Source organism: Colius striatus, chromosome 1 (assembly GCF_028858725.1).
Source record: "Colius striatus isolate bColStr4 chromosome 1, bColStr4.1.hap1, whole genome shotgun sequence".
Classification (NCBI taxonomy): domain Eukaryota; kingdom Metazoa; phylum Chordata; class Aves; order Coliiformes; family Coliidae; genus Colius; species Colius striatus.
The window spans coordinates 150,712,660-150,726,960 of NC_084759.1; the positions used below are offsets into that span (position 1 = coordinate 150,712,660).

A 14,301-nucleotide genomic window follows, 5' to 3' on the forward strand; every position below is an offset into this window, starting at 1 on the left:
TGTGGATGAAAATCACTGCATTTATTTCACTAGATTTATAGACCATCTATCTAACTGCTGCTCATAATTTGACTAGCTGTACCATTAGCATAAGAAAACCATAGCTTACATCTATAGCTTTTAACACAGGATGACAAAAGGACTGTCATTCTAACACATTTTTGGAGTATCCCAATAAATTATTTACCTATGAACTTATATATACCAGCTTTTTTCTCAAAAAAGCCTTTCACCGTGTTAAAAAAACCCCAGAGCTACTAATAAAAACTTGCAGGGATGCACAATGTGTTAATTGAGAATAAACAATTACTCCACATTTGAACTTTTCTCTGAGTAAACTGAACAGGGCTGAGAAGCTGTCCTGAAGTGGAAAAGTGGGTGTCCCTCTGGACATGGTGACAGAATGCAATAGGCCTTGCTTGCACAGGTATTGAAAGCGAAGCCCTGATATGGTGCACTTTGAAAAATAGTGCAGTCGCTCTGTTGGGAGCCTGGTTCCTCTTGACACATTATGCACATTTTGTTTACACTTCCTGATGACCATTTAGTGAAATGGAACATTTTTATTTACTTTGTTCTCCCAGTATGCTGTTTCTCCTTAGGCAGAATTAAGACAGATACAGACAAGCAGGGTTCTAACTTCTTATAGATCCACTGACTGTAGCTCAGAATGTCCTAGTTTTCTAATTATTTCTTTATTGTTTAGATGTCATTCTTCCCGAGCAATCTGAAAAAAAAGCAGTATACACTTTGCCCCTCTAATGACTTCCATTTCTGGTGGAATTTCTCTGTCTTCCTTAGAACCCCAAAGGCTGCTACAGAAAATCTTGATTCAGAAGACTAAAAGGTCTGCAGGAGAGGAGACATGAGCCATAAAACTTTTAGGGAATGTATGGATGAAAACCTCTACTACTTAAAGACAATCCTGCTAAGAGATAATTATCTCCCTTCCTATCTTTCAGAGTCTCCTGAAGAGAAGCAACAATTCTGCAGGTCTCTCAGAGATAAGCAAAGAAAAAACATCTCTAGACCTGGAGGAACTGGTCTTCTCTTACAGAGATCCCAAGCAGTGAAAAGTCATACACTTTCCTGCCCAAATTGCTGATAAAGTTTTTCTAAGACCTGTAATGGAAAACAACATAGTTGGAAAAAAGAAAAATGTTAGCAAAATCAGGAAGTGTAGTCAAGAGTTTTTATCAGCTGCTCTACTTGCTTTGGGTGTCAAGGAGGACAGTAAGAATAGTAACCTTTCTCAAATCCCTGTGTTTCCTGAACCCTGTACAAAGAGTTGTAGGAGGTGAAAACTATACATGAAGAAGCTCCTCAGTTTTAAAAAGCTCCTCAGTTTTCTTACAGCTTTTGTACTCTGTGACTCTTGTGAACATATAGGATACACAGAATACATTTTAAAGGCACTGGAAAGCAAATATTCCAGGGACATTTCAGCTGCTAGGCTAGGGAGATGGATTCCAAGAGGAGGGAAAAGAAACCCACAAGGGGCAAATGACTAATTCTCTTGAAATTCAAAAGACTGAAATTCAAAAGTCTAACTTCAGACTGAAAAATGGAGACAGAAGTTTCAGCTTCCATATTCTGTAGCACAATGGCGATAACCAGTGTAAATGGAGCAGAGAGCTGTCTCAAAGGTACGTCTCATATCATTGCTACGCAAAAGTATCACACAACAGTTACTCAGTGTGCATCTCTGTACATGTCTGGAAGTCATGATTGAGGTGCCAAAAGTTGACACTTAATAGAAAGATGGTCAGGTATACATCTTACTATAAAGCACTTTGAAAAGTGAGACCTTGTCATGGTTTTGCAAGGAGCTGCTTTTCCTTGGTAACAGAGGGAGGGGGTTGCAGTGCAGGCCTGGTAAAGAATTCTTGAACTTTCCCTCAGCTCTGAGGTTCGGACCCACCTCCAGCCTTGTTGAGCCAATCTGGCGCCTCTGCGATCACTATTTAAGAATGGGAATTTGAAGTACATGGAAGGAGATGGAAGAGAAGGTCAAGATGGAGGCAACAATACGGACCCCACAGCCAGGAAAAGACAGAATGAGTGATGCCAGACCAAAGACATCCTTGTAGCCCATGACAAGAAGTAGAGACCCCATGAGAGAAGGGGTGAGAGCTGGAGACTCCGGGTCAGAGAGGGCAAACAGTTCAGACCCCAACCTGGAGAAGATGAACTGGATTTGCAGCATCCCATCGAAGTGGCCCCTGCAGGGTTGACCAGTGTGTGGGAGACTCCGAGCTGGAGCTAGAGAGGACTAGTGGGGAGCACTTCTCCTCAGAGTGCAATAAGCGGCAAGAGACATCAGGAAAGGACTGACTGCACCCTTCATTCCCTGCCGCCCGCACTGCTTAGAGGGGAAGGAGGTAATGATATCGGGCTCAGGGCTCTGAGCCCAGGAAGACAGAAGAGGTGGGAGAAAGGTGATCTTAAAGGGCTGTTTGCACTTCTATCATTCGCTCTAATCAGATATTTCTGTTTGTTATGTTTTAGTTTGAGGTGGATTAAATTTTTGTTTTCTTCCCCAAGCTGAGTAGCCTTGTCGGGTTTTTCTGGGACCATAAGCGGCAATTAAGCCCTCCCTGTCCTTTGGGTGTTCTGTGACCTGTGGTACTTAAGTCTAATCATGGTCTTTGGTCTCTAAACCATGACAGACTTAAAAAGAAAAGTGATATGAGGGACGTGTGGAAAATTTCTACAATAAAGAACTTTTCCTCACTTCTATACTGAAAATGTAGTAAGTTCTTACATAGCGTATTATATGTGATTTCATTTGCCTATGTGCTTAGGTGAATTCAGTCGAGAGGAAAACAAAATCCCAGTTAAATACATATTTAAGTGATAAAGTTAAAAAGGATAATTTTTAGCTCTTGCACAACAGAGGCCACAGGAATTTTCAAAATTTGTACTTTAACTAGAGCATAACTTCCAGAAAAACATTCTGTCTTGATTTAAAAATTTACAGTAATGGACAATCTGTCACAAACTTTGATAAGTTATTCCAATGTATAATTGCCCCGATGAAGGACGTTTCTCTTATTTCTAATTTGAACATGTCTTTGAACTTGCAGTCATTTGAGCTTGCTGAACCTTTGCTAAATTGGCAAGCCCTCTATTAAGAAATGTTATTTTCTCTTGCAGATACTAATAAGCTATGATCAAACTATCCCTTGATTTGCTCTTAGATAAGCTTCTGGAGCCATTTTTCCCTAACTTATGGGAAATTTTCCAGTATTTTCTTTGAACTTTGTTAATTTATAAGTACTCATCTTTGACCTGTAGAGATTAGACCATGACAAGCAGTTAAATCTACATTTTAAAACATATCCACTCCAAGAATTGATCTCTAGCATTCAGATCAAGGACTACAGATTGACTGTACACCCACTGTTCAGGATCTAGCACTTTAGTGAGCAGGCTGATCACATTCATAGCACACAGTACTTGTTGTGTTCCTTCAGGTTTTAGACATAACAATATATATATTTTTTTTGCATTTCTCAATGTCCAACATTACCAGAAAGCCATGTTACAATTTTCTAGATTTGAGACTTTTTAGCATGACATGGAGGGTCTATGTTCTATGCATAGTGCAGAATGTCATCAGGGCATGTGGGAACATTGGAAAGAGTGAAATCTTCTGATGCAGCGTTGAAGAAGTGTCAAACAGACTGTCATCCTATCTATACTACCTTCTAAAAATACTTCCCAGAGTGAACTATCAACAAATCATATCTTTTGTACTCATACATGAAACATCACCATATATACATGCAATGATCACACAAAATATTTTGACAACTGTATTAAACCTGAAGTTCATGTTTATCTCATTATCCATCCTGGACTAATTCTCAGGGATCTCTTCATTCTTTCTGAGTGCACAGTTTTACATGTCAATGTCCCAAAACACAGAAGTGTGAGTAAGTGTTACAACTGTACATCAAGCCAGAGTAACTGGACTTTGGGTGAGCTGTCCTAAGGTGAATCACAGACTAGTACAGACTGTACAGAGTTGCCATGGGGGAGGTCTAGTCATTAAATCTCCCTGTGCAGACATGTTTGGAAAAAGGGATCATACAAAGCTTGTTTCCATGGATAAAAGTTGAGGAGGTTTGATGGAATTTGCTGAATATTTGCCTTGATGAAAGCAAGTGCATCTTCCAAAACTAATTTATCTTGGACTTGTCACCAAAGAATCACCCATCTTTAAAGGAAAAAAAAAAATCTGTTTCTTGATCCTTAGCTCCTGTAAATCAGCTTAGATCTATTTAACTCAAGAGTCAAGCATTTATATCAGATCTGGACCTTATCCATGATGCTTATCTATGGGTTTTTTTATTCCTCAGAAAGCAGCAAAAATTGAAGGGTAACTGGGATCATTGCTTTAAATTATGTGGGGTTTTTTTTAGTTTTGATTCTCTCAAAAACATCATATTTAATAGAAGTCAAAATGTCAACAGTTTTTCAAGGTTTCCACTTTGGACTCTGTGAAGAGGAAAAATGCACCCTGCACAAGTGATAATTATTTTGGCTGGCCTCTAATATTAACAGTAGCCCAGAAAGCTAATTGTAGAATAAGCAAGAACCCGTCACAGCTTTTCTTGGTCTGGTGTTCAGTCAATACCCTAGCAACAGAGGAAGAAATGTGGCTCGTGCTGAAGAGCCTCGCAGGTATTTCTTTATAGTTAGATAACAAAGAGGTTTGGGGTTTTGCATTTTGTACTTAACTTTTTTTTACCCTCTCTTGATGAGTAGCTGGACGAAATTCACGAGGAATAGAACATTCCAAGAAATTCTTTACGGTAAGGAAAGCAGCAGCACAGAATCAACAAGCCTAAAAATTAACCATAGCGTTTGAAAAATACAAACAGGAAACACAATGTGCTTTAATTAAATGATTTCACTCAAAGGTCTGCTGCAGGTCAATCCTTCCTTCACAGCCATTTCTCTTCTAGTAAGATAGAGATGGGATTAAGTTCCCAACAGAAATACCGAGATGCATTTGTGTAAGGAGAAAATGTGTGTGTAGCTGTTTAGCTGAGGTATAATTGAGGTAAGTGGACCTCAAGATCACAGAATCACAGAATCTCAGGGGTTGGAAGGGACCTGGAAAGATCATCTAGTCCCACCTCCCCACCAGTGCAGGACCTTCTAGAATAGGTCACATAGGAACTCGTCCACGTGGGTTTGGAACATGTCCAGAGAAGGAAAGTCCACAACTCACCTGGGCAGCCTGTTCCAGTGCTCCGTCACCCTCACTGTGAAGAAATTCTTCCTTGTACTTCTTTGGAAGCTCTTATGTTCCAGCTTTTACCTGTTTCCCCTTTTCCTATCATTGGTCATCATTGAGAAGAGCTTGGCTTCATTCTCCTGACACCCACCCTTTACATATTTTTAAACATTAATGAGATCACCTCTCAGTCTCCTCCAAGCTGAAGAGCTCCAGCTCCCTCAGCCTTTCATCATAAGGGAGATGCTCCACTCACTTCATCATCTTTGTGGCCCTGTGCTGAACTCTCTCCAGCAGCTCCCTGTCCTTGAACTGAGGTGCCCAGAACTGGGCACAATATTGCAGATGTGGTCTAATGTGTAGAGCGTAGAGGGAGAGGAGAACTTCTCTTGACCTACTAACCAAAGCCCTTCTAATATACCCCACAATGCCATTGGCCTTCTTGGCCATGAGGGCACATTGCTGGCTCATGGTCATTCTGCTGTCTGCCATGACCCCCAGGTCCCTTTCTCCTACACTACTCTGTAACATTTCATTCCCCAACCTGTACTGGTACATGGGGCTATTGTTTCCCAGATGTAAGACTCTACATTTGCCCTTGTTGAATTTTGTTAGATTTCTCTCTGCCTGTCCAGGTCTTGTTGAATGGCAGCACAGCATTCTGGTGTGTCAGTCACTCCTGACAAGCTCAAAGGCCTGTGTTCAGTAATAAGCATTCAAATGGCAGTTAGAAGTGGTATTTTGCAAAAGTTGATACTGGGGCTGATCCTATTTAATACCCTGACTAATGAGCTGGAGGTGAGAGAGAACACATCCTCAGCAATACCACACGTGACACCAAATTGGCCGCTATTTGGAGAGACCTTGACAGGCTGGACAAGTGGGCTAAGAAAAAGTTCATAATGTCCAATGAACTATTCCTGAATGGACAGTACAGGCTGGAAGACATACAGATAGAAATGAGCTAGTCCTGGGGGGCCTGGTGTACAGCAAGTTGAGTAGCAGTGCAACACTGCAGCAAAGGACAACCACAACCTGGACTATATTAGCCCCTTAGATTACTACACTTTACTCAGTCCTTTTAAGTACTGCTTGGGATTCCTCAGTGAAACAAAGACACTGACATGATGGACTAAGTCCAATGGAGAGCAACCAAAATGAACAGAGGCTCGGAGAACATGTGTGTGGAGAAGCTGAGAATATTGGGCTTGTTTTGTCTGGAGAAGAGAAGGCTAAAGGGACCTCTTACTGCTGTCTAAAACTATTTAACAGAGAAACTCTTCTAAGTGATGCACAGAGACAGAGTGAAAGCTGACACAAATTGAAGCAAAGGAAATGCTAATAACATCTTAGGAATTTGTACTTTTGTTTTTTGCTTTTCTTATCAAGACAATAGCCAAGTATAGAATATGATGCCTTAAAAGGTATCCTTGGAGATACTATAAACTCACTTGGAAAAGGCTTCAAGCACCTTGACTTGGCTTTCAGTGGTAAGAGGACGAGAAGACCTCTGGAGAACCTTTCTGACCTAAATTGCCTGAATTGTATGATCCTTTGAGGGAAAGCTTCTCTTTTCACCATTTCTGCTAAGGCCTTTGAGAATAACCAAGTATCACCTGTATGTATATACAGGGTATTGCATTGCTTCTGTCCTTCCTGAGCTCAGTTTGACAAAGACAGGTGGAAGAGAGAGGACTGAGAAGCTATGGCAGGAGCAACTTAAGTCAGAATGTAGCTGAACATAGAGATGGAAAAAATAAAATGAGGAAAAGAAAGAATTGAGTTGCTGCTTCTGAGATCTGTGTCCACTGAATTTTGCAGATTCTTCTTTCTCAGAAGTCTTTGGATATTTTTTTAAAGGGGAAACATTTTTCCTGAACCTAGTTTGCCCCTAATACTGAAATGATTAAAGCATAATGATTTCTGTAGCCAATAGTACCTAAAAGAGTGACCTGACTATGACAAAATTAAACTGGTTTTTTTCTTGGCACTCTCTTAGAGGTGATAGGTTAGACACACAAGAGTGCAGAAAGATAAGTTACTCTGCTACTTCCTGTGACAGGCATCAGGCTACCTATTAAGAGTCCAAAGATGGAGTCCAACTGTGATGCTTCTTTCTTTGCTTTAGGACTATGGCTAAAATCTCTGTTTCTGTATCTACCAAAAGGAACTGTCTTTACACACACTTTTGGGAGCACAATGGGAAATCGGAAAGTGAACTTGCACTTCAGAAGAAAAAGCACCAGCTTTACTATTACTATGCATTTGTCTGGGGTTCTCCTGTCATATAATAGAAGTTTTTGTTCTCAGTTTAGGCACCTGGATGCCTCTATTAAGCTTTTATGTGCAAGTCTTTCATCTAAATTTAACCTGCTAATGATGGTCCCTCTACAATAAAGAGAGGGCATTTCAGAGTGCTGGACAACATAATTACTCATCAAGCTATGTTATGTTCACATAAAGAACTGTCTTGATCAAGCTAAAAATACCACACTTCAGAATGATTCTTTAAATCATTAAATTGGAATACTACATACATATGTCCCATTTTTGCACATTCCATGAAGAACTTTACCTTATGAACTCAGGTCAGGCTAGTAAAAACCCCTCAAACTAGGACAATGTAATAAACTAAAAAGAAATACTTTTTATTTACTCCAATACAATGGAAACCAGAATCTGGTATAGGCTGTCTGAATGTCACTATTTTTACCAGAGGTTTCTTAGGAGATGAAAGTTATCAGTATTTCAAAGAAAGTCAGGTGTGTTTTCCTTTTTTTTTTAAAAAAAGATAGTTATTGCAGCGTATGACGGATTCAATTGCTAAGGAGTAGAGGATGGATCTCTGAGAATGCAATGAACAGTGGACTAATTCAGCCACAGCAATGTCATTACTGCATGGATAGGCCTCTGAAACTAGAGGCACCATTTTCAAAATCAAATACATATTGACCTTCATTTCAGAAATGTCAAGCGTGCTGTAAACAAGTTCTCAGTACATCACATGCTTTAGAAACTGCATGAGAAAGACTGGAAAGGGAGCTATTCTTTGAGGACAGTCAGCTTTAAGATAGCTTATTTTTAAGTGCAAGCTACAGTTTATAGCAAATAAAGATAGGGATGTGGTCATCAAAAGCAGAATTATTATTATTATTGAAATAAACAGACTGACATTTCCCGTTGAGCCTGAAAGCAACAATGGGCTGGCACTTCCTAAACTACTCCCTGTACAACGTGAATGATACCTATCCCTCTGATGCATCTTTGTGTGTTATAAAGCACATGTATATCCGCATGCTTTGCACTGATAACATTTGCTGAATGATCTCACGGGTATCTTAAAGAACGAACAATCTAATCCAAAAAACAGGTACAATGTGAATCTGACTAGGTGAAGAAAGTGCTACTTTTTGCTTTGACGTTGGTATTGGACTTCACTTTTCTTCCTTCTAAAAAAATATATTAAAATGTATTTTTAATCTGTTTGCAAAGGCTCCTGTTCTTACAACAAAATCTAACAATATCAGTTCCTGTAACAAACATGACTAATGTTTTATATAATGGGAGGTAGGAATATTTCAATGGCTTTTGGAGAGGGCATGGCTAAACTGAGTGAGGCCTGATGGTGGATATTTAAAGGCTTTGTAAAACATGAGTTTTGTGACTTCCTTGTTCACTGAGACAACTTAGAAAAATCTCTCTCAAGTAATCACTCTCTCTTCTTTATAGTATGGAGAATAGCACTAGTTTTACTCAGAATCTATGGAATATAGTTTGTAAATTACTGCTATATTCAGATAGATGGAATTCTGACTCCTCCGGGTGGGGGGGAGTGAAAGCATTTTGGTAAGAGATCTATCCAGAATTAGGCAACAGCAACTATTTCAAGCATTAACTGTGAGGATTTCTGAAAACCAGAAATGTCTGATTAAATTAAAAGTGCTCAGCAACTCTTAACATCAGATCCATTATCACAATGTCATGAGCAGAAAAGCCTGTAGAGTTTAGATGAAAGCTGTTGTCACATTTCCAGAGCAAGACCACAGGCAGTTCCGTGACCATCATGCACTGCTTTACTAGTCATGTGAAGATGCACAGTACCATCACAAAGAAGCAAGAGATGTAATCCAGTCTAATTTCAGATAAACAACCAGCCCTACACTTGTCTTTTCTATTCACAATCGTTAAACATTATGCAAAAATGACATAACATATTCTTCCCACTTCCAAATCTTCCACAGGCCCTTTCTGTCCGGGAAACAATACAGGAAAGAGATTAATTCTAGAATTCTTGTAGTCATTACAAACATGGGAGTAATAACGCACTCGGTGCACATGGTGCACACGTAGTCTGGTAATCGTTAGGTGCTAGCCATTCCCTTCTGTTCCCAATCCACAAATCTGGTAATGCGACATCTCGCAGTGTGGGAGTATGAATCCTCAGCTCAAGCTGTTGAGACACCTCCTTTCAGTATCTGAGGCAGTGAGGCAGTGTATTTCAGATGAGCCTCAAATCCTCAGGAGAGACTTCCATAGCCTAGAAGTCTGAAATCTCTATGGACAAAGTTTTTACAAATGCCCCAGTGGCACTCAAATTACAGGCACGGATCCAACTCAAAGCTACATTTGAAAGGCATGGAGTCTATTCTCATCTGATGCAAGTTGGCCTTGCTGCACTAAAGCCAGAGAAGCCAGGGGTGAGTCACACCATCTGAGGAAGTGGCCTGAAATCATGACAACAGTCACTAGAAACTGCTTTTAAAAGCTATTCTCCACTATGACGGAAAGCGTAAGGCAGACAACGTACTAAAAGCTTTTATGTTTAGAATTTCTTTGACAAGATATTTTTCTGAGGACTAAGATGACTGTTATTGCAGAAATGGACATAAAACCATACAATGCAATTCTGGAGCTGTCAGTTTAACATCTGTAAAGAGAAAAATCATAGTGCAACACAGACAATACTTTCGAAAGCATAGTCAGTGAAAGACAATATAGATTATACAGAGAGCCAAGTATGCTTTAAGTAATGTATGAGGAAACTTTTTAAGAGTTAATCTCAGTGTAGACAAGCAAAATGGAGTGGGTAATACTTAAAAAAGTTATTTGATTAAGAAGCTTACTGAGCTTTGGTCAATGAGGTACAGAAAAAAAACTTGTGTACTGTTGTGGTACAGAAGGAACCGTGTTTAAAATGGCTTGAGGATGGGAATGTTATGCAAAACAAGGAATAGTTCTAACAAAGAACATTTTAAACACCAATTCAATGGTTGCTGAACTGACTTTGGAGTTTTGGTCTGTTTTTTTCTAAGATTATATTATAATAGACTAAAGGATGACTTGCACTATCTGCCTGTGCAAATGAGGAAGAAAGACCAAAACCAACCAAATAAAATTTTTCCTTGAAAATCTGTATTGGCTTTCAGGAGATTTGGCCCGAGCTCACAGGAATAGGAGAACGCACATGCTTACTAGGTTTAAAGACCTAGTGAAGAAGGAACAAACACACATTTGGCTTTAATGTATCTGCCTTCTGGGACTCTTTCAACCTGTATGTTGTCCAGAGTGGCTCAGACACAGAAAAGGAAGACTGAAATATAAATTATTTGCTTCAGAAATCAGAGGGAAGCAGTGGAAGAATTTTGACTTTGAGGGATGCTTCTGCATCAAATCTGGCAGAGGTGGGTCTGGCTGGAGAGGCTCACATAAAAACCTCTTTTCTTAGGATTGTATCTTAGGACTGGAGTGAATAGTGTCCCAAAAGCAAGATCAAAGTCTATCTGGGAGCTTCCCTCTGATCCAGCTTTGTTTAGCTCTTTAAAGTTTCAGGGATTTGGGAGCCCTGTTACTGTTCCTAAGTACAATTCTAAGCACCTGAACATCTGAGTTTTCACTCTCCTGGCCCACTGTCTTTCGCGAGTGTTTTGCTTAGAGTTATTGCCTTTCTTCCCCCATCCCCCATCCTTCAATTTTCTGAATTCTTCTTGGCCACAGTATTGTAGTCAGTGTCAATTATTTTAATTTACTGAACACATCAAACAAGCTCTGGTTTCACTTGCTATTTCATCTTCCTTGAGAGATTTATACCTCCAATCTCTGCTAGATTACTGAGGCAAACAATGTATTCAATTAAGAAAATGATAGTAAATGATGCTGATTCTGTCAATAACATCGTTTGCTACTTCTCAAAGGCTGCACTGTTTCACTCAGTGACCTCCTGTTCTGTGTACTTGAAAAAACATCATTCCACTTCTTATGATCACTTGTCAATCTTTTGTTCATTATCTACCTTCTAGTTTTATTTCTTAAAAAAAGAAAAAGAAATGTTTTTGTAATTATAGGTGAGTTATCTGAAGAAAGAAACTGTGAGCTGACTGAAATCATGGGAAGGATTATGCATGGCCTAGTAGGTATGTATTAACACATTCCAAGAATTAATACAGGCAATGTATGTGAAGGACTGCAGAAATTAAATTATTTTTGCTTTCAGTAGAAGAATCTTCTGATATACTGACATTTGGTATCCCTAGAAAACATTTGGAATAATAAGTTTAAGACAACATAAATTAAAGTTTTACAGTATTTTTTTATCTACATAATTGCATTTTAGACACTACCTACCATAACTTCTGGGTTATTCTGATGTTATGTGATTTTGACACATTTATCTCTGACAGCATTAAAATGTCAGAACAGAAAATGTAAATATGGAACAGAAAGTAACTGTAAAAGGTGGTGATCTCTCAGTAGAAGAACAGATAAGTGCTTTGTGGTGTTATGCTGAATAGAATTGACATCTGCAAGTTTAGTTGTGTGCAACATAAACTTTCAAGTTTCAGGACAAATCCATGAAACTTGCTTCTGTCTCATGCTTTTTTGAGGGGCGTGGGGGGTGTGTGGTGTGGTGAGGTGTGAGGAGAGGTGGGCAGCCCAAGCCTTTATAGATCTGCTCTGGCAAGTGGAGAACCAGGAGACAAACCTCTTTTGCCAAAATCTTGTATCTATATCTCTCTGTGCTCCGTTGGGCTATTCTTTTGAACATTTTCACAAAACAGAGACGCTTTGCAGAGGCTCAAACACAAGTTCACAAAAACTGGCATGAATCCCCCAAATATACAAGCAAATATGGAAATATAGAAAGATCTAACCACATCTTGTGCAATCTTTTTTCTAGTTACTCTGTTTAATTCAATCCAGTATATTTCTGCAAAGCAAAACCACTATTATGGTGAATAATTTCCTGATAGCTCAGGGATATTTAAATCGACTCATCTTTTCTAAATGAAGGCTTCACCATCTGTTCTGCCCTTTTATTACAAATAGAGAGGGAACCTAACTCAGTGCATCAGCACGCAAAGCTTAGCATTGAAATGATTTAGATGTACGTGTGTGTTCTTTATGCACCTGGTATGTTTTCTCACATACCAAACACAAATCAGTGGGAAGACCTGTCTCTTGTAACCTAATAAATCCTGTGATCTAGTGCCTTTATTCCTTTCTCATGGCAGCAGAAATTGATGGCGAGTATTTTGCGTTTTATTGGGACAATTATGACTCTGTTGCTGTCCTGCAGGAGTTATATCTTTATTTGGCTGACATTTTGTGATACCATTTACCTCTCTACAGAGAATGAGCCTTGATTCCTATTCCTTCCCTCTTGCTGGGCCTACATACGCTTCATCATGGAGGGAAATCGTGTAGGAGATGTGCTGAGAATGTGTTAGACTGATGAAAAGCTCTGTCCTCAGTCAAAGGACACCACATCAATTCTCTTAAGACCATTTAGAAAAGGAACATATTCTCCCCAGAGCAGCACAGGACTAGAAACTCCAAAATGCATCACATTGCATAATTTTTACTGCTTTACATGACAAATTTTGCGGTAAGTTAGGAAGGGAGATGCAACTTACCACCTCTCTTACTTTGTACCAGGAGACCGGTTGCATGCTCAAGGCAAATGTAAATTAAAAGAAAACCTTCAGGACCTACCTGTGTTGTAGCCCCTCCCAAGCGCTGGCCAGGGCCGATGATTCTTCCAAAGGTTGCCCAAATACCAATCACTCTGGTTCTCCACCAACCCAAGAACCTGTTGCCCTGGAAATGAGCAAATTGGGAAAAAAAAAAAAAAAAAGATTGTGAGACAAAAGACTGTCAATAATCAGTGGAAAACAAACATGAAATCCGGAGAGGGGCAGACAATGTCAACAGAAGACCGAAGTTCGGGTGCATTCAGAAGATGCCTGCTTATGTAACAGATAGCAAGCCTGGCACAGAGAACTCAGCACGGCTCATTTCTTCCCTTCTCCCCTGGCTAGTCTGAGTAATTAAACACTGTGGGAACCTTTGTCACACTGACAAAAATATATCATCCAGACAAATCTCAATGCTGCTAGATTTTGGAATATAATGATGGAGAATTCTCCTAGTGAGAAGTGAGTGTTAGGAAAATGATCATCTAATATGAAGATCTGTTCATACTCTGATGGAGATAATATAATTGAAGAACAAGGCTCAGTATAACAAATTACTCTGTTCCCATGCTCTCCTCCACTAGTTTCAGGGATTTTTTTCTGTCACAAAGGAAATCTCTTTTGCTCAGGAAAATATCGGATTCTAAAAGTTTACCCACATAAGAAAGTTGCACTGTTTAATTTAAGAGAGTAATGTAAAAGTCATTTCTGTAAGCCTTTGTGAAATGTTGGATAGAAATTATGACTTTGGTTCTAGATGGGCTTATTTTGGTTTAGTTTACATTGATTAGCAGCTGGCTTCAGCTAGAGTAAAGCGTGTTTTAAATCAAATGTGTAGAAGGCTTGTACTGCTTAAAAATCAACTGAAAAGTGAATGTTTGTATAGGTAAGGACTTAATTATCTATCCTGAAATGTGCTGTATAAATAAGAGAAGTGATTGAAATGATGCTCTGGTGATGGAGGATGGAGGGAATGGGGAAACTGCATTTGGATCTAGTCAAAGAAAGGAAAGGAAATGGTTTTGACAGCAGGACCTACTCAGTGAGGGCAGGAAGACTGGGACTGGAAATTACTTTGCAACC

The 14,301-nt window shown here is 39.4% G+C and overlaps 1 protein-coding gene across 2 annotated transcripts in view; it reads right to left on the reverse strand.

Moving 5' to 3' along the window:
- Positions 1 to 14,301, reverse strand: part of LARGE1 (LARGE xylosyl- and glucuronyltransferase 1) — a 297,579-nt gene that overhangs the window by 53,375 nt on the left and 229,903 nt on the right. For both annotated transcript variants that reach the window (XM_062011860.1, XM_062011868.1), the window contains exon 8: positions 13,238 to 13,342. In XM_062011860.1, the coding sequence (XP_061867844.1) occupies positions 13,238 to 13,342 (105 nt within the window). The remainder of the gene's footprint in view (positions 1 to 13,237; positions 13,343 to 14,301) is intronic.